Raw genomic sequence first — 19872 nt, 5'->3', positions numbered from 1 at the left:
CATGTCATGGGCGGCACATACAAAGCCAAAAGAAAAGGTATACACATAACACTTGGTGCTGATCAGTCCAGATTAGCCCTGGGCAATCAGACAAGACACAGAGACCCATTTGTAGACGTCTGGCCTCTTACAGAGCCACAATGTTAAAATGTTTAATAAAGGGGCAAGGGAACAACAAAAATAATAAGCATGGCCCAGGCGGTGGCGTAACCGTCTGGGCACCCGACTGGTAATCCATGAGTCGCAGTGTGCCGCGGGTTCAACTCCCGAGCCCGACACGGCCTTTACTGCATGTCATCCCCCCCCATCTCTCTCTCCCGTTTCCTGTCTGTCCCTTCAAAAACCAATAAAAGGCGTAAGCCGCAAAAAACAAATCTTAAAAAAAAAAGAAAACAAAAAGCATATTTCTATGGTAAAAAAAATACGTTGGAATATTGCTACTTTTCTGAATTCTAACGATATATTGTCAACACCCTGAGTGGCATAAACAGAGTTCTCCGTCCTATCAAATAGTAACACCCAGCGCTCAGGACGGAGATTAATAAAAGGACGAGATTTATTGACCGCATCGCTCCACAGGCTGGGAGCGTCTTGTTGGGCAACATTCAATGTCATTTTACGGTCTAACAAACGTACTGTATGCACCCTGATGTGGTGGTGGCTGGGAGTCTGGGACTCATGGTTGTATTTGTGCAGTGTGATTTCTCCTACATTTTAGGCTTAAGGTTATATAGGCTAACTAACACAGTAACACTTACCCTCCGTTGCCACATCCTCTATATTCACACCATGTTTCTGAGCCATGTAGCCCAGCACAGAGAAGATGGCAAACCCAGAGAAGAAACTGGTCACACAGTTTATCGTGCTGGTCAGCAGAGCGTCCCTGCAGGAAGAAAACAGTGCACACACACACACACACACACACACACACACACCCACACACACACACACACACACACACACACACACACACACACACAAAGAGAATCCCATACTTTAAAGATGGAGTGCCACGATTTTTTTCCACCCTAAAACATGATAATCAGGTATTATTAAAATATAAGTGTATAAGTGTACAGTATTTGTTAAAATCATGCTTTTAAGTGGACACGCCCACCAGTTCATTAAGTATGCCTGGTTTGCCTGGTGGGCGGTGATGGGCGGTGATCCACCTGAACTGAAGCCACACCCACAGCTGTAGTTGTATGATAAAGAAGGAGGGGTTAGGGGAGGGGCTGATAGTGTGGTGTCACTATATTACTGTTTTCTTCATTGGCCCGTTTGACTGTCAAGGGTTCATCCTCCAGGAAGAAACCCTAAATACAAAGTTAATACACCATTGCGCATAAAAACAACTCCAGGGTGTCTAATGAAGTACTGTCACCCCATAGACACATGAAAAGCTGGGAAAATACAAAAATTGTGGCACTCCATCTTTAAAGCCTGAAGTTGCTGGTTTCCATAACACAGAGAGACTGAACAACATGGGTTCAGGTCTTCAGTAACAGCTACATAAACTGTCATACAGGCATTAAACAAACCCCCCTGTGGTCTCCAAGGCTATACAGGCATTAAAGGTGATAGAGACAAGTTTCCAGTGTTTGTACACAGAAGTGAGTGAGTGTTTCCAAACAAATGCATATCTAGCTCCACCCCCCTCCCCCCCTCATTCTATTGGCTGAGCCAGGTCACTTCAGGCTATGGGATTGTTGCTGCTGCTGGGAGGGACGCTATGGATATTGCGCTCGTATGGCTAAATATGACATTACAAAATGATGAATTTCTATCGATATCTTAGTTACAAAACATAATACATACATACATACATACATACATAATCGCAATATCACACCGAGTCCCGCAAATGAGGAAGTAGGAAGTAGAGGAGACTCACTGGCTCTCAATTCAATTCTCTTTTATTTGTAATCGTGCATATAAAACATATTGCCCCTCAAATGCCCCATGCCACTACAGCATCGTTCATTCATGTGAACTACTCTGTCCACGGTTATTCATTGCAATGAAGAAAAATCGCTATGATGATCCGCGACGGCCTGTCACCGTTGGCGAGCACGGGTTGAATGCATGCTTCAAGCCGGCAGGCAGGCAGTCGCCGCGGCGGTGCAGGGTGAAATACTATTACTCACTTCCACTTCCACCATTTCAACAAAAGCACATACAACCCACTCCACATGAACGAGAACGATATTGATGTAGGCCTAAACAGGAGATTTTATTGGGGTCTGAGTTGTTCTGTGACTAAGGATCCTGAGTTCTGTGGGGTGCTTATTGCTGCTGGTGTTGTTCAGTTTCACACCACCCAACCATGCACTACACATAGCGATTCTCATAATTTCAATAGGCTTACATATTAAATCATAAACATACTATTTCACATGAACAATGTTAGTGAAACTAAGATATGGGGATAATATTATACATTGCAATTGAAATCGCATCGCGTTTTCATTATAATACTGCAGTGCTGGGTTGAACACACCGTCACAGCCTCGCGCTGCAATTGGCTAAAAGTTTAAATCCCCTCCGACGTCCCGAGTAGTAAACTGTAGTGGATATAAACAGCGCATTCAGCCACAGGGGGGGAAGGGGGAGTGTGCTGTTGCAGGAGAACACCTCAGCATCATAATATAGGGAAAGATACAGGGGGAAAAGGCCAAAAGAATACATTTATATATTTTTTAAATTATGGCTGAAAACTTGTCTATATCACCTTTAACACTTCATGTATATCTGACTACTAACGATGATTACACTCTAACAGCTACTGCTCTGACACTATCACATACATATAGTATCACATTTAATTTCAGCCAAAGCATTGCATATTTCCATCTTGAATGCTTAAAGGACCACTTCACCACTTTTCAACCTATCTTCATATAATTGCTCCTCACTAATAATCTTTATAAAATAGCACCATTTATTTCTACTCAGTCTGTGTCTCATAGGAGGGCTGTGGGCAGTTCAGAAACCCATTCATCAGTGACATCAGCGATGGGGAATCCAAGCTAATAGAAAGTGCAGGCTTTCTAATAGAAAGTGCAGGCTTTCTAATAGAAAGTGCAGGCTTTCTAATAGAAAGTGCAGGCTTTCTAATAGAAAGTGCAGGCTTTCTAATAGAAAGTGCAGGCTTTCTAATAGAAAGTGCAGGCTTTCTAATAGAAAGTACAGGCTTTCTATTCCTGAAAAGTCGCAATGCAAAAATAGAAGCCATCGTTCTCAAGATAATACAAATTGTAATATATATATATCGTGTTTAAAAACAAGGTGGACGGGTTTCTGAACTGCCCACAGACCTCCTGACACAGATCGAGTAGAAAACAATTGTGGTCTTTTATCATGAACATTAGTGAGTACCACTTATATGAAAATAGGTTGAAAAGTGGTGAAGTGGTCCTTTAATGAGGTGTGTGTTGTTTTTTTCTCCTACTTGGTATAGCTGGACCAGGGGGGCAGTCAGCCAGATATTTCGTGAAGCCTCATTTGAAATCGGTAGTTCATATAATGGCCTGTTGTGGCGCTGGACTGGACCCAAAAAGCCCCATAGCTCCATAGAGGCCCATGTATTTTGGCCCAACTTCACCTAGACTGTATTACCTTAATAAACATGGTCATGAATACTTTCTTCTTCCAGTCACTAGTTTAAAGTCTCATTTCTAATGTCATAATATTCTTTTTGGAAAATTATGGTCCCATTAATAAAGAAAATGACCATAAAGAAAAAAAAACATCGCGTATGTTCTGAGGGGCGTGGCTACCGTTACAGTCTATGATCGGGATTCCCCTCCCACTCGAGTCAAAATAAAAACCAACGGAGAAGAAGGGGGGAAGTCCCGCCTCGTTGTCTGGGCAGCCAATGGCCAGCTAGTCCAAAACGGAGCCAGCCAATGGCCAGCTGGTACCAAACGGATCTAGAAAGATGGCGATTTACAATGAAGCGATTTCAGGCTTCATTTTACGTTCATGTTAGACCCGGAGAACGCTTTGTCCATATTTTTTACAGTCTATGAGCTGGACACAGCCTGAGTTTAGTCTTGTCATTATTCCGTGTGAAAGTGCTCCCATAGGCTCTGTGCAAAGCTGTAGTCCCAGGTTTCCAAAAGATGCCATATACCGTTTTCCTGTTAAAGTTTCCCCATAGCTTGGCAGCATATTTGAACTGGAAAAAATGTGAACTTGTCATACGGTTTTTCCACCCTGCGATTGGGAGGTCTGTGTTCAATCCCTGGCCCAGTCATGCGGAAATACTATACAAATAGTACTACCCAATGCCTCCCTGTTTAGCACCAGGGTTGGATTAGGGGGCAAGTCAAATCCAGCCAGAAACTGCCTGAAGCATTTCCCAATACTAATGTTGATGATGTCTTGTATATTACTGTATATTATTGTATGCCTTAAATGTCTGGATTAAGGCCCGGACGGTTATCTGAACTGTCTGGCTTTACTGATATGCCTGTATATTCAGCACTTGCATAAAGAAAAATTATGAACAACAAACTCTAAATGAAAATCACATGAAGACAAGTACACTCAAAAATATTGTTCAACTGCAAAATCCAAGTCAATGACAGATTCATTCAGCATCATATCTCTGCGTTGGTTCAGCCAGAGGACGTTCTGATCACAGTGAATCTGCTGTCCCACGGCCAGATCCACACCTACAATAATGTCTCCAGTCCTTTCCAGAGGCCTACGGTAATCCTTCCTGGTAGGTTCCAGTAATAGATACCCCTCCCTCCCCCCAGCACACGCACGCACCACGCACGCACGCACGCACGCACGCACGCACACACACACACACACACACACACACACACACACACACACACACACACACACACACACACACACACACACACACACACACACACACACACACACACACACACACACACACACACACACACACACACACACACACACACACACACACACACACACACACACACATTTATGAATCTCTGTTTGCTGTTGATCCACTGATGTTACGTGGACAGTACTATGCACTGCCTGAAGATGATCCTGCTGCTCACTCAGAATCCTTAAAATAAATTAAAATCTCCTTCCTCCTCTGCCTCTATGGGGGGTTTTTTTGCACCCATTGTTGTGCAACGCCAACATGTGTACTCTCAATGGCTTATACTGAATTATTTCCTAATTATGTATGGTCACATAATAACTGTCTATAATAACTGAGTTTGACCAGATGAAGAGCCTTGGCTGATGAGCTGATTTAATTGAGCAGATGAGCGGGTTCTGATCTTCTCTTTTCCTGATGTCACCTTTGAACCCTGAAGCACCTCCACTGAGTGGTGTGCATATTTTACTATAGTTTCCGCATAATAACTAGAAACAGGTGCTGTGTTTAACTTTGGTCATGACAAGTACATAATATACATGAGTGTGAAATGTGTCTAGCGATTGAGAGTTTTACAAAAAGACTGCAGACGATTTATTAACCCATTCTGACCGGGCACCCATTTTGGTGTTAGACTGACATTTTTTTAATCTGATCTCAGGTCAGAATGGGTTTAATCAGACCAGTGTGTGTCCAGTGGAAACCTCGTATGAATCTGATCTCAGCAGGTCAGAATGTGTTTAACTACCTGAACAGGGATTATGGTTTTGCCAAAACAGTGATGGACATGACAAATGGATTTACTGTAGGTTAGTGACCATGTGGTTCAGAGAACGGGCTTTACTGTAGGTTAGTGACCATGTGGTTCAGAGAACGGGCTTTACTGTAGGTTAGAGACCATTTGGTTCAGAGAACGGGCTTTACTGTAGGTTAGTGACCATGTGGTTCAGAGAACGGGCTTTACTGTAGGTTAGTGTCCATTTGGTTCAGAGAACGGGCTTTACTGTAGGTTAGTGACCATTTGGTTCAGAGAATGGGCTTTACTGTAGGTTAGTGACCATGTGGTTCAGAGAATGGGCTTTACTGTAGGTTAGTGACCATTTGGTTCAGAGAATGGGCTTTACTGTAGGTTAGTGACCATTTGGTTCAGAGAACGGGCTTTACTGTAGGTTAGTGACCATGTGGTTCAGAGAATGGGCTTTACTGTAGGTTAGTGACCATTTGGTTCAGAGAATGGGCTTTACTGTAGGTTAGTGACCATGTGGTTCAGAGAACGGGCTTTACTGTAGGTTAGTGACCATTTGGTTCAGAGAATGGGCTTTACTGTAGGTTAGTGACCATTTGGTTCAGAGAACGGGCTTTACTGTAGGTTAGTGACCATGTGGTTCAGAGAATGGGCTTTACTGTAGGTTAGTGACCATTTGGTTCAGAGAATGGGCTTTACTGTAGGTTAGTGACCATTTGGTTCAGAGAATGGGCTTTACTGTAGGTTAGTGACCATTTGGTTCAGAGAACGGGCTTTACTGTAGGTTAGTGTCCATTTGGTTCAGAGAATGGGCTTTACTGTAGGTTAGTGACCATGTGGTTCAGAGAACGGGCTTTACTGTAGGTTAGTGACCATGTGGTTCAGAGAACGGGCTTTACTGTAGGTTAGTGACCATGTGGTTCAGAGAACGGGCTTTACTGTAGGTTAGTGACCATTTGGTTCAGAGAATGGGCTTTACTGTAGGTTAGTGACCATGTGGTTCAGAGAACGGGCTTTACTGTAGGTTAGTGACCATTTGGTTCAGAGAATGGGCTTTACTGTAGGTTAGTGACCATGTGGTTCAGAGAATGGGCTTTACTGTAGGTTAGTGACCATGTGGTTCAGAGAACGGGCTTTACTGTAGGTTAGTGACCATTTGGTTCAGAGAACGGGCTTTACTGTAGGTTAGTGACCATGTGGTTCAGAGAACGGGCTTTACTGTAGGTTAGTGACCATGTGGTTCAGAGAACGGGCTTTACTGTAGGTTAGTGACCATTTGGTTCAGAGAACGGGCTTTACTGTAGGTTAGTGACCATGTGGTTCAGAGAATGGGCTTTACTGTAGGTTAGTGACCATGTGGTTCAGAGAATGGGCTTTACTGTAGGTTAGTGACCATGTGGTTCAGAGAATGGGCTTTACTGTAGGTTAGTAACCATTTGGTTCAGAGAACGGGCTTTACTGTAGGTTAGGGACCATTTGGTTCAGATAACGGGCTTTACTGTAGGTTAGTGACCATGTGGTTCAGAGAACGGGCTTTACTGTAGGTTAGTGACCATGTGGTTCAGAGAATGGGCTTTACTGTAGGTTAGTGACCATTTGGTTCAGAGAACGGGCTTTACTGTAGGTTAGTGACCATTTGGTTCAGAGAATGGGCTTTACTGTAGGTTAGTGACCATTTGGTTCAGAGAATGGGCTTTACTGTAGGTTAGTGACCATTTGGTTCAGAGAATGGGCTTTACTGTAGGTTAGTAACCATTTGGTTCAGAGAACGGGCTTTACTGTAGGTTAGTGACCATTTGGTTCAGAGAATGGGCTTTACTGTAGGTTAGTGACCATTTGGTTCAGAGAATGGGCTTTACTGTAGGTTAGTGACCATGTGGTTCAGAGAATGGGCTTTACTGTAGGTTAGTGACCATTTGGTTCAGAGAATGGGCTTTACTGTAGGTTAGTGACCATGTGGTTCAGAGAATGGGCTTTACTGTAGGTTAGTGACCATTTGGTTCAGAGAATGGGCTTTACTGTAGGTTAGTGACCATTTGGTTCAGAGAATGGGCTTTACTGTAGGTTAGTGACCATGTGGTTCAGAGAACGGGCTTTACTGTAGGTTAGTGACCATTTGGTTCAGAGAACGGGCTTTACTGTAGGTTAGTGACCATGTGGTTCAGAGAACGGGCTTTACTGTAGGTTAGTGACCATGTGGTTCAGAGAATGGGCTTTACTGTAGGTTAGTGACCATTTGGTTCAGAGAATGGGCTTTACTGTAGGTTAGTGACCATTTGGTTCAGAGAACGGGCTTTACTGTAGGTTAGTGACCATTTGGTTCAGAGAACGGGCTTTACTGTAGGTTAGGGACCATTTGGTTCAGAGAATGGGCTTTACTGTAGGTTAGTGACCATTTGGTTCAGAGAATGGGCTTTACTGTAGGTTAGTGACCATTTGGTTCAGAGAACGGGCTTTACTGTAGGTTAGTGACCATGTGGTTCAGAGAACGGGCTTTACTGTAGGTTAGTGACCATTTGGTTCAGAGAATGGGCTTTACTGTAGGTTAGTGACCATGTGGTTCAGAGAATGGGCTTTACTGTAGGTTAGTGACCATTTGGTTCAGATAATGGGCTTTACTGTAGGTTAGTGTCCATTTGGTTCAGAGAACGGGCTTTACTGTAGGTTAGTGACCATGTGGTTCAGAGAATGGGCTTTACTGTAGGTTAGTGACCATGTGGTTCAGAGAACGGGCTTTACTGTAGGTTAGTGACCATTTGGTTCAGAGAATGGGCTTTACTGTAGGTTAGTGACCATTTGGTTCAGAGAACGGGCTTTACTGTAGGTTAGTGACCATGTGGTTCAGAGAATGGGCTTTACTGTAGGTTAGTGACCATGTGGTTCAGAGAATGGGCTTTACTGTAGGTTAGTGACCATTTGGTTCAGAGAATGGGCTTTACTGTAGGTTAGTGACCATGTGGTTCAGAGAACGGGCTTTACTGTAGGTTAGTGACCATTTGGTTCAGAGAATGGGCTTTACTGTAGGTTAGTGACCATGTGGTTCAGAGAATGGGCTTTACTGTAGGTTAGTGACCATTTGGTTCAGAGAATGGGCTTTACTGTAGGTTAGTGACCATGTGGTTCAGAGAATGGGCTTTACTGTAGGTTAGGGACCATTTGGTTCAGAGAACGGGCTTTACTGTAGGTTAGTGACCATTTGGTTCAGAGAATGGGCTTTACTGTAGGTTAGTGACCATTTGGTTCAGAGAATGGGCTTTACTGTAGGTTAGTGACCATTTGGTTCAGAGAACGGGCTTTACTGTAGGTTAGTGACCATTTGGTTCAGAGAACGGGCTTTACTGTAGGTTAGTGACCATGTGGTTCAGAGAATGGGCTTTACTGTAGGTTAGTGACCATTTGGTTCAGAGAATGGGCTTTACTGTAGGTTAGTGACCATGTGGTTCAGAGAACGGGCTTTACTGTAGGTTAGTGACCATTTGGTTCAGAGAACGGGCTTTACTGTAGGTTAGTGACCATTTGGTTCAGAGAATGGGCTTTACTGTAGGTTAGTGACCATTTGGTTCAGAGAACGGGCTTTACTGTAGGTTAGTGACCATTTGGTTCAGAGAATGGGCTTTACTGTAGGTTAGGGACCATTTGGTTCAGAGAACGGGCTTTACTGTAGGTTAGTGACCATGTGGTTCAGAGAATGGGCTTTACTGTAGGTTAGTGACCATGTGGTTCAGAGAACGGGCTTTACTGTAGGTTAGTGACCATGTGGTTCAGAGAATGGGCTTTACTGTAGGTTAGTGACCATGTGGTTCAGAGAACGGGCTTTACTGTAGGTTAGTGACCATGTGGTTCAGAGAATGGGCTTTAGGGATTTAGCATCCATGGAGTCATCTCCGCTAGTGCCTGGTAGCTTAATAATAAGCCTATAGAGCGTCGCAGTCCCTCCCCCTTTCAGAACAACGAGTGGCCCAGGAAATGAATCGCAATGCATTTGTCCCATAGGCTTTTCGTGCTTTATTTATTTTAAGACCTTTTAAGCGTCGTACGAAGCCAACTCACACAATATTTTGGACCAAACAAATAATTACAAAGAAGAAAAAACAACAAAAAAAGGGTTGTAACCTGCCGTTTTTTTTCTACTTTCTAATTCTTTGTTTGGCCCGAAATATTGTGTGTGTTGTCATGATTTGTCACGACAAGAGTTGGCTTCGTACGACGCTTAAAAGGTCTTTAAATAAATAATTTAAGAAATGCCTATGGTCAAAATGCATTGCGATTCATTTCCTGGGCCACTCGTTGTTCTGAAAGGGGGAGGGACTGCGACGCTCTATAAGCACCCACTGAAATGAAGGATGAAATGAAGGATGATGAAGCCACCTCAAGCCAAGAAGAGATTCGAGATTCGAGAAGTCTGTTTTTTTTTTTCAAGTGCCGTATCTGTTACTTTCGCTGCTCTGACTGGCTGTGCCTGTCACGTCAGCGTCCACTGTCCAGATGCCGTGGCCGCGGTGCGCGGCTCGCACACAATACAACAACAAAGTTAACTTCGGGAGAGAACGCCAATAAGCACGCCAATAAGCAAGCATGGCCCCCCCTGTTGATGGCCACCGACAATAAAACTAGCGGTAATGAGCGCAGCAGTCTAACTGCGGAGGAGGGAGGAAAATTACACAAAACCAAAGCAAGTGAAATCTATCCCACAGCCTACTAGGCTACTACAATGAGTGAGTAATGAGTCTGTGACACGATGTGCTGCGCGCCCGCAGATCTGCCCTTCAAGCAACCAACGTTGGTTCTATAAGCGGCAGATCGCAGAGCGCATGGGGGGTTCTGCAGCCTGGAGCAGCCCCCATGCGCGTTGTGGATCTGTCGTTTTATGGATCATAGAACGAACGTACTGGTAATGCTGTTAGCTTGTTGACTGGGGAGCACCCACTGACGTTATAATAACGTTCCGCGCCTGCATGGAGAAACCGATCACAAATAAAAACACTGCTGCTATGCTCACGCAGCGTTTCTATCTGATCTCAGGTAACACTTTGTATTTTGTTTTTCTTCTTGGATCTCCTTTCACTCCTTGCCCATCTTCTTCCCTTTCTTTCTTCTATGGATAATAATAACGATACGATGAAGAGAGAGCAGTGAATTATCTAATGTAAACTCCCTCTGCCAACCTGGGGAGAGCAACGGACTGACCTCATGCTTCCCTATGCATGAGGAGTCCAAGCCGCTTCTTTCCACCTGACAAGGGGGAGTTTACCCGGTTGGACGTAGCATGTGGAAGGAACACGTTATTCCAACCAGTCCCTTTCACCTCCATCCGGCACCCCCCGGCTGGCCAGGGGGAGGCAGTATAGAGACCAGGATTACTGCATGTTTTTTTGTGAGGGACACAGGGAGAACATGCAAACTGCACACAGAAAGGCCATTTTGACCCAACCCAACCAGGGTATGGGCACTGATGACGCTGAGGAGAGAGCATGCCCCCAGCAGCACCCACAGCGCCCCCAGCGGGAATCGAACCCAGGACCTTCTAGCTTTGAGGCGGCAGCGCTGCCGACTGCGCCACCGTGCCCTCGTTTCACCCACTTCTTTACTTCTGTAAACCTGTGATGTGACAATAAAGCTCAGATCGCTCAGGGATTCTAATCAAACAAGGCCTTCTTACTGTCCCAACATCTAGGCTAAAAACTAAGGGTGAGCGAGCCTTAAAAACTAAGGGTGAGCGAGCCTTAAAAACTAAGGGTGAGCGAGCCTTCGACACTCTTTGAAATCCCTGGCAATAACCCATTTAGGCCTGACGTCGAAATAATAAAAAAAAAGTCTTCTGAAAGAATATATGTTCAAAGATTTGTGCCGCATTTTCACGATTTTTCAAAAATAGCAGACCTACAAGCTCGTAGCGCGCCACTCGGTGGCGCGCTATGAGCTTGTAGATCTGCTATTTTTCAATAGTTAAAACACCAAAAGGGGTTCCTGTACAGAATGGGATAAACACGTTACCAACGATTAGCTTGCTCTGAGGAGCCATGCCGTAAAAACTGTACCACAAACTGTACCACAGCAAATACATAAACCTGGAAAGCTTGAAAAATCCACAAAACTTCTTCCACTGTTAAAGAGATTGTGACATAAAAAAAAAGGTTTTGGAATTGTTCTTGTTATTTTTAGGTTTTCTAATCTCAATTGCACCCAAAAAACATGAACTTTTAACATTCAGTAGATTTTCTGTGATCTGGGGTTTTCTGGCTCAAACAGGTGCTCTGATATGCCGGCAGTAAGTGACATCACTTACTGCAAATCCCATATATGTCAATGGGATTTGCCAGCAGATGTCACTGTTTCACTGTGTTGCCTGTTTTCATTGTAGCTCAAAAGGCCCAAAAAACCCCAAAGAAAACTTCAGACCACAGAAAATCCACTGAATGTTCAAAGTTCAGGTTTTTTGGGTGTAATTGAGGTCATAAAACCTAAAAGAAAAAAGAAAGAGAAAAATAAATGAAAATTAATGTCATAAAACCTTTAAATGTTACATATTTTTCTATGTGGCTACTGTTCTAGGTCAGACTGCTATACAGATGCCCCGCAAACCAACAGATGTGGGAAAAGAAGCTCTCCACCTCCAAGCCTCATGCTCTCTCTCTTAAGGAAAGGAGTATGTAGACAGAACCCACAGCCCTGGGCTAGTATCTGGCAACCCTGCCTGGACTTTATCCTTATCTGTATCCGGCACCGGTCCAGAGGGGTGAGCTGGATTGATTAACATCACCTCTGTCTGCGGCATAATGCCGTTAACATAGGAAAGGAGGGACAGTATTGATAACAACACGACGCTAAATGTGGCTTCAGGGCGTATTGTGGGCTCTTAATGATGGTGAAAGCAGACATTTAACAGCAGAATGTCATACCTGTAGCAGTTGTTGTCAAATTTGTTGTAGCTGGCGAATGCTATGAGCACGCCGAATCCTGCCCCCAGCGAGTAGAAGATCTGAGTGGCAGCTTCGATCCACACCTACAAGGCAGGATCACAGGGTTAACTGCTTCTGATTTCAGATCAATGCTTACATACAAACTCTGATCTGCAGCTATAGCTTAACCATAATTATGAACCCTAGTGCCCTTATCTTCTTCCACTCAAGAGATTTGGTGTAGAAGGTAAAAAGGAGAGGGCCTGGTACAGATTGATTGATTGAATATTGTATTAGACAATATAAAAATGCAAATAGCACAAGGTACAGTCAGGCATTTTGGTCCAAAAGGATTTCCGAAGAAAGACCTTTCAATGCATGCGTGAACAATAATCTAAAACAACAATCGATCACCTCCTCTGACCTGCTGACAGGTGACATTTTAGGCCTGTTTTAAAGGAAGCGAGTGATTTGTTTGTCTTTGAAGAGAAGGGGGCAGGGCATTCCACACCTGATTAGCAGTGCTGCAGAAGGTGAATTTACATTTATATTGGGGGTCGGAAGTCAACATCATTCTAAATTATTTTGCAACGTTCAAAATGAGATTTATCCATGCTTGAAACGGTATAGTACCTACCATTATATAATGAATAACAGCAAAAAATGTTCTACTTTTAAATAATGCCAGACAAAAAAAAGAACACATCTCTGGCAATGTCATGAAAAGCGACAGACAGCTCATGCTGTGGCGATATCAGACCTTGGGGTTGTTGAGCATCCTGATGTCGATATGGAGGTAGGCCTTGATGCCACTCATGGCCCCAGGGAGGGTTATTCCTCTGATCAGCAGCACAAACAGCACCACGTATGGCATGGTGGCTGTGATGTACACCACCTGAACACACACGCACACACAGTTCATTAGTATAACAGCACCACGTATGGCATGGTGGCTGTGATGTACACCACCTGAACACACACACACACAGTTCATTAGTATAACAGCACCACGTATGGCATGGTGGCTGTGATGTACACCACCTGAACACACACGCACACACAGTTCATTAGTATAACAGCACCACGTATGGCATGGTGGCTGTGATGTACACCACCTGAACACACACGCACACACAGTTCATTAGTATAACAGCACCACGTATGGCATGGTGGCTGTGATGTACACCACCTGAACACACACGCACACACAGTTCATTAGTATAACAGCACCACGTATGGCATGGTGGCTGTGATGTACACCACCTGAACACACACGCACACACAGTTCATTAGTATAAACAGCACCACGTATGGCATGGTGGCTGTGATGTACACCACCTGAACACACACGCACACACAGTTCATTAGTATAACAGCACCACGTATGGCATGGTGGCTGTGATGTACACCACCTGAACACACACGCACACACAGTTCATTAGTATAACAGCACCACGTATGGCATGGTGGCTGTGATGTACACCACCTGAACACACACGCACACACGCACACACAGTTCATTAGTATAACAGCACCACGTATGGCATGGTGGCTGTGATGTACACCACCTGAACACACACGCACACACAGTTCATTAGTATAACAGCACCACGTATGGCATGGTGGCTGTGATGTACACCACCTGAACACACACGCACACACAGTTCATTAGTATAACAGCACCACGTATGGCATGGTGGCTGTGATGTACACCACCTGAACACACACGCACACACAGTTCATTAGTATAACAGCACCACGTATGGCATGGTGGCTGTGATGTACACCACCTGAACACACACGCACACACAGTTCATTAGTATAACAGCACCACGTATGGCATGGTGGCTGTGATGTACACCACCTGAACACACACGCACACACAGTTCATTAGAACAGCACCACGTATGGCATGGTGGCTGTGATGTACACCACCTGAACACACACGCACACACAGTTCATTAGTATAACAGCACCACGTATGGCATGGTGGCTGTGATGTACACCACCTGAACACACACGCACACACAGTTCATTAGTATAACAGCACCACGTATGGCATGGTGGCTGTGATGTACACCACCTGAACACACACGCACACACAGTTCATTAGTATAACAGCACCACGTATGGCATGGTGGCTGTGATGTACACCACCTGAACACACACGCACACACAGTTCATTAGTATAAGCTTGTAGTAACTGTGACCCCTTTTCCACCAGTTGGTTCCCAGTGGGAACCGGTTCAGTTCTTTTTGGTTTTTAGTCCATGAGCCAGAGCTCCAAAATGGGTGGGCAAACTATACCCTATATTAAATTGTTTATAGGATCAATACAAGTAAATTAATACGCCCTTCCACAGTAGTACCTTTTTCATATTTTTGATTATTTTGCATATTTTCCTACATAATGCCTCATTTGCATATTTAGAAATGTAAAATTTGTAATATAATAAATCATTGCCTTCATGTAAGTACTCAATTGGGGAAGTTTCATGGTGATAACAATCTAATATAGGTATGGTTTTGCCTACTCAATTCATAATTAACGTTACAATTTTGGAGCTCTGGCTCATGGACTAAAAACCAAAAAGAACTGAACCGGTTCCCATTGGGAACCAACTGGTGGAAAAGGGGCCTGTATGTCCTACATCAGTCTAAAGCTCTATGTCATTTATTGGGGTATTATTCTGTCCAGTCTGTATGGTAGAGTATGTTAAATACAATATAACTTTACAATATGACTACAATTGGGGTGGTATTATTTGGTCTTCATGCTCTTATATTGAGACATTTAAGACATATTCCTGTGTCTAGGTTGGACACGACCCCGTTGCTGTTTTGACTTGAAGTTAAAGGACCTATAACATGAATTTAGAAGAAAAAGAATCCTATCCCCACAAAGACCCATTTTTGAACAATCAGGCTTTCTCAACTTATATTGGATTTTATGTAAATGATATGTAAAAACGCTTCGTCTGATTTGGTCCTCCGATTTACGTCAGGGCTGTCGCCCTACTTTGCATAATCCCTCCCCCTCTTCAGTGTACAGTTTCCATCTAGGTTTCCATTCTGTTTTCAATGTCCGCCATTGTTACTCGCTCGCACTGCCACAGTCAGCGGACTTCCACACCCGGAGCGCCAGACAGTCCGCTCCCTAAATCTCTCCCGTGGGAAAAGGACACAGGGCTCAGGGCTGGGAGAGGACCCTGGCGGAGGGGTCTAGGCGGAGGGGAGAGGTAGCCGGGTTAGAAGAGAGTAGCCTCGGAGACCGCAGCGATAACGTGATCCCCATCATCCACCGCCCGGAAGCGAGTGGAGGAAACGAGACTTCCCGTGCCCCGCCCCCACGATTAGGAACACATGAGCGGGGATGAGTTGAGACACCTGCTTTAAAACCAGCCCATTGTTCTTTCTTTTTACTTGTTAATTTGTGCATTTAAACTATAGATTCCCAATTGAATTGGTGCACAAGGTGCACCAATTGCACCTTGTGCAGTAATTAGTTTCAGTAAGCTTATTATGTTGGCGTTTGTCTGACAGAGGGGGTCACAGTGCAGTTGAAGTTAGTCAAAGTGCGGTTTGGTCTTGCGGGAAAATAAGCGTTTGAAACGGGAACCGGCAACACATTTAGATTTGATTTGAAAGCACGTTATTGACTCTAAAGCCTAATGTATTGTCGATCGCCGAGAAAGGCTGATAATTGGACAATGCGTGTCGGGGTGGTCTTGTGTAGCTTAGTTCGCAACTTTTATACTTTACAACTTTGATCTGGGCATTGAGCAGCTCTGTGTGCATTTTCTGTGTGCTTAGAGTCGCCTCTAAGCACAACGTGGCTTTACCAAGTTTACCCCATGTTGCACAATGCAAACTAAAGAAAAAAATAAAAATAAAAATAAATGGTGCATTTTTTATATAGCGCCTTAGATTGTGCATTACATTCACCCATTCATACACTGATTGCGGCGGAAGCCATGCAAGGTACCAACCAGCACATCGGGAGCAATTTGGGGTTCAGTGTCTTGCCCAAGGACACTTCGACATGTAGACAGGAGGAGCCGGGATTCGAACCGCCGACCCATGGATCATTGGACGACCTGCTCTACCTCCTGAGCCACAGTCGCCCCAATGACTACAATTGGGGTGGTATTATTTGGTCTTCATGCTCTTATATTGAGACATTTAGACATATTCCTGTGTCTAGGTTGGACAAGAAATAAGCATGAAGACCCCTGTACCCTAGCCACCCCCCCCCCCCCCCCCCGTCCATCCTCCCGTGCGAAAGTCTGGTGACGCGAGGTTATCCCCAATGCAGATCTACAAGCTCACTATGTCGCACCATGCAAAGAAATACCCACCCCCCGTCCATCCCCCCATGCAGATCTACAAGCTCAGTCGTAATGTGAGATTATAGATTGGCTATTCTCAAATGGACAAAATGTATAGAGCTGAAATGGTTAATGTATGTTGTGTAATAATAAAAATCTACAAACTAACTGATAACTAAAGTTTTCAAATAAATGTAGTGGAGTAAAAGTACAATATTTGTGTCCAAGATGTAGTGGAGTCAAAGTATTGGAAATTGGAAATATTCAAGTAAAGTAGCCTACACATACTGTACTTGTATTACAAAATAATAATTAAGTACAGTACACAAGAAAATGTACTTAGTTAGGCCTACTATCCACCACTGGAGTCAAATCTAACTGAACCAAGCTGGCATGGATTGGAAACAAGCCTGTATTATAATTGCTCAAAGATGTCGGAGGGGAGTAGCTGGGATAAGGTTGTGGTGGAGAAAATAATTTGCATACACAGGCCCCCCCCACTTCAGGACATTGTGGTACTGCAGGTAAAACTGCTTCAGAAGGCAAAAAGGACTTAAATAGCAGAGTGGGAATTGAGGCTCAAACCAATTGAAATAAGTTTGAGGTACATAGACATTATGATATTAAAATTATAAAAAAAATGCATGTTATTTCTGCTTTAAAATAAAAGTTTTCCCCCGCGCAAGCCAGGAAGGCTCTATTTAGCTCAGTGGTAAAAAGATATCAGCACTTTGACTTGCGCAGGAGACCAGGGCTCAGACCAGGACATTCACATCTTTAAAGGAGACCAGGGCTCAGACCAGGACATTCACATCTTTAAAGGAGACCAGGGCTCAGAGCAGGACATTCACATCTTTAAAGGAGACCAGGGCTCAGACCAGGACATTCACATCTTTAAAGGAGACCAGGGCTCAGACCAGGACATTCACATCTTTAAAGGAGACCAGGGCTCAGAGCAGGACATTCACATCTTTAACCCATTTAGGCCTGACATCGAAATAAAAACAGCCTTCTAAATCCTGACAGTTTTCTGAAATACCATATGTTTCTAGGCCTATATCACTCAATATTTCATGTCAAGGACCCCAAAAATTATATGTAATTGGCCACCGAGACCCCCATCTGAAAATATGTTGTTCCAGGGAGCCTCCCCAGAAGCTAAGATTTTAGTTAAAAACGTTCGTTCTGAAAAAATATATTCCAAATTTGAGGCACATTTTCACGATTTTTCAAAAATAGCAGACCTACAAGCTCGTAGCGCGCCACTCGGTGGCGCGCTACGAGCTTGTAGATCTGCTATTTTTCAATAGCTAAAGCATAACATAATGCTAACACCAAAATGGGTGCCCGTTCAGAATGGGTTAAAGTACCTTTCCCGAGGACTTGACTCCCTTCCACAGGCTAAAATACAGGATGAAGACCACCGCCACCAGACACAGGCTGAGCTCCCAGCGTGGAGGTCCCAGGTCATGGATGCCCCGGCTCTCATGGAGGTGCAACACACCACGCCTGCACAGGGAAACACACACACACACGCACGCACGCGCACACACACACACACACACACGCACACACACACACACACACACACACACACACACACACACACACACACGCACACACACACACACGTATATGTATTACCATATACTTACACATTTCAGAACGGTAATTTCATTCATGTCATTATATTTTGTCACATTGTGTGGCTACATACATGATACAGGGTATAAGGCATTTTGAAACAAAATAGCAGCAATCTTTTGCAGTCACTTTTGGAACAATTAGAAAACAGCTGATGGCTACTTTCGTTGAATCGTTGCAAGACACCGAAGTATAAACTAGGCGTACTGTAACTCAAACACCAACCTTTAAACCATAAAACAACCATTTCACTAGTGAGAACAAGGACATTTATTTATTATTAATTGTGATGTATTGTGTGTATTATTAACACACACACACACACACACACACACACACACACACACACACACGCACGCACACACACACACACACACACACACACACACACACACACAGACATAGTCACACAAACACACACACACACACACACACACACACACGCACGCATGCATGCACAGAGACACATCTTGTACTGTACATACACATGCATACACACAAAAGCAGTACCTCGTGATGAGGGCACAGCTACGTTCAAGAACAAAATGCTTGCATGGGGCTTATGATGGACAGTTTGGAGCACAGCCGTATTAATGCTGTCCACCAATAATATTGTCCTGCGGTGTAGGGTATCAGTGCTTTTTATTACTGTCCAAAAAAGGTTTATTTTTCCTTTGTTATATTTTTAGGTGCTATACATCCCAGACAGGATTGTTATTGTCTGGGTTAGGGCCCACCCAGGTTACACTTCAGCCAGGGGGAGACTCAACAGGTTAGGGCCCACCCAGGTTACCCTTCAGCCAGGGGCAGACTCAACAAACCCACCCACACTGATGACAGGGTCTCCACGTGTGTAGAACTTCCATTGTTTCAACTTTTGCTTTTTTTGTAAATTAATGCTCTGCTTCATCATGAAGAGCAGTGGTGGAAGTAGTAATATTTTTAGGTAAGTAAACGTGTAAATGCCACAAATACTACGTAAAACGTAAAAGCCCGGTATTCAAAATATATCGAATATATTTTCAAAGTAGTATACTTCTGCTGTTCGGGAAGAAAACACAAAAAAAAATATATTTTTTTCAGAAAATGAAGAAAACCGAATATTTTGAAAACAAACCCATACATGCCTCATCAAAGTCGGTGTTGTGACTTGATAAATTGTCAATGACTTACATGAGAGGGGAGAGGTGGTGGAGTTAGTTGCTTTAACTGAGCAGACAGTTTGAGGGTCCAATGGAGTTAAGAGGTTTTTTACTACTTTTCATTGGTTCAATATTGTTTTAACCAACACAAAGACTCCTTTACACGTTCCTGACCTTGTATGTAGATGTTTTCATTATTTTAAAATAATGACGCTTCGTGTCTCACCTACCTTGT

The 19872-nt window shown here is 43.9% G+C and overlaps 1 protein-coding gene across 1 annotated transcript in view; it reads right to left on the bottom strand.

Moving 5' to 3' along the window:
* The window catches only part of slc6a2 (solute carrier family 6 member 2), a 73684-nt gene that overhangs the window by 16922 nt on the left and 36890 nt on the right, over positions 1-19872 (bottom strand). The window contains exons 5-8 of the mRNA XM_083793621.1: positions 18222-18360; positions 13284-13418; positions 12524-12627; positions 759-883 (exon numbers count right to left, since the gene is read on the bottom strand). Coding sequence (XP_083649747.1) covers positions 759-883; positions 12524-12627; positions 13284-13418; positions 18222-18360 — 503 coding nt within the window. The remainder of the gene's footprint in view (positions 1-758; positions 884-12523; positions 12628-13283; positions 13419-18221; positions 18361-19872) is intronic.

Source organism: Protomyctophum parallelum (assembly GCF_964188405.1).
Source record: "Protomyctophum parallelum genome assembly, chromosome: 2".
Taxonomy (NCBI): Eukaryota; Metazoa; Chordata; class Actinopteri; order Myctophiformes; family Myctophidae; genus Protomyctophum; species Protomyctophum parallelum.
Note: the sequence above shows the minus strand (reverse complement) of the source record. Positions and strands in the feature narration are given on the sequence as shown.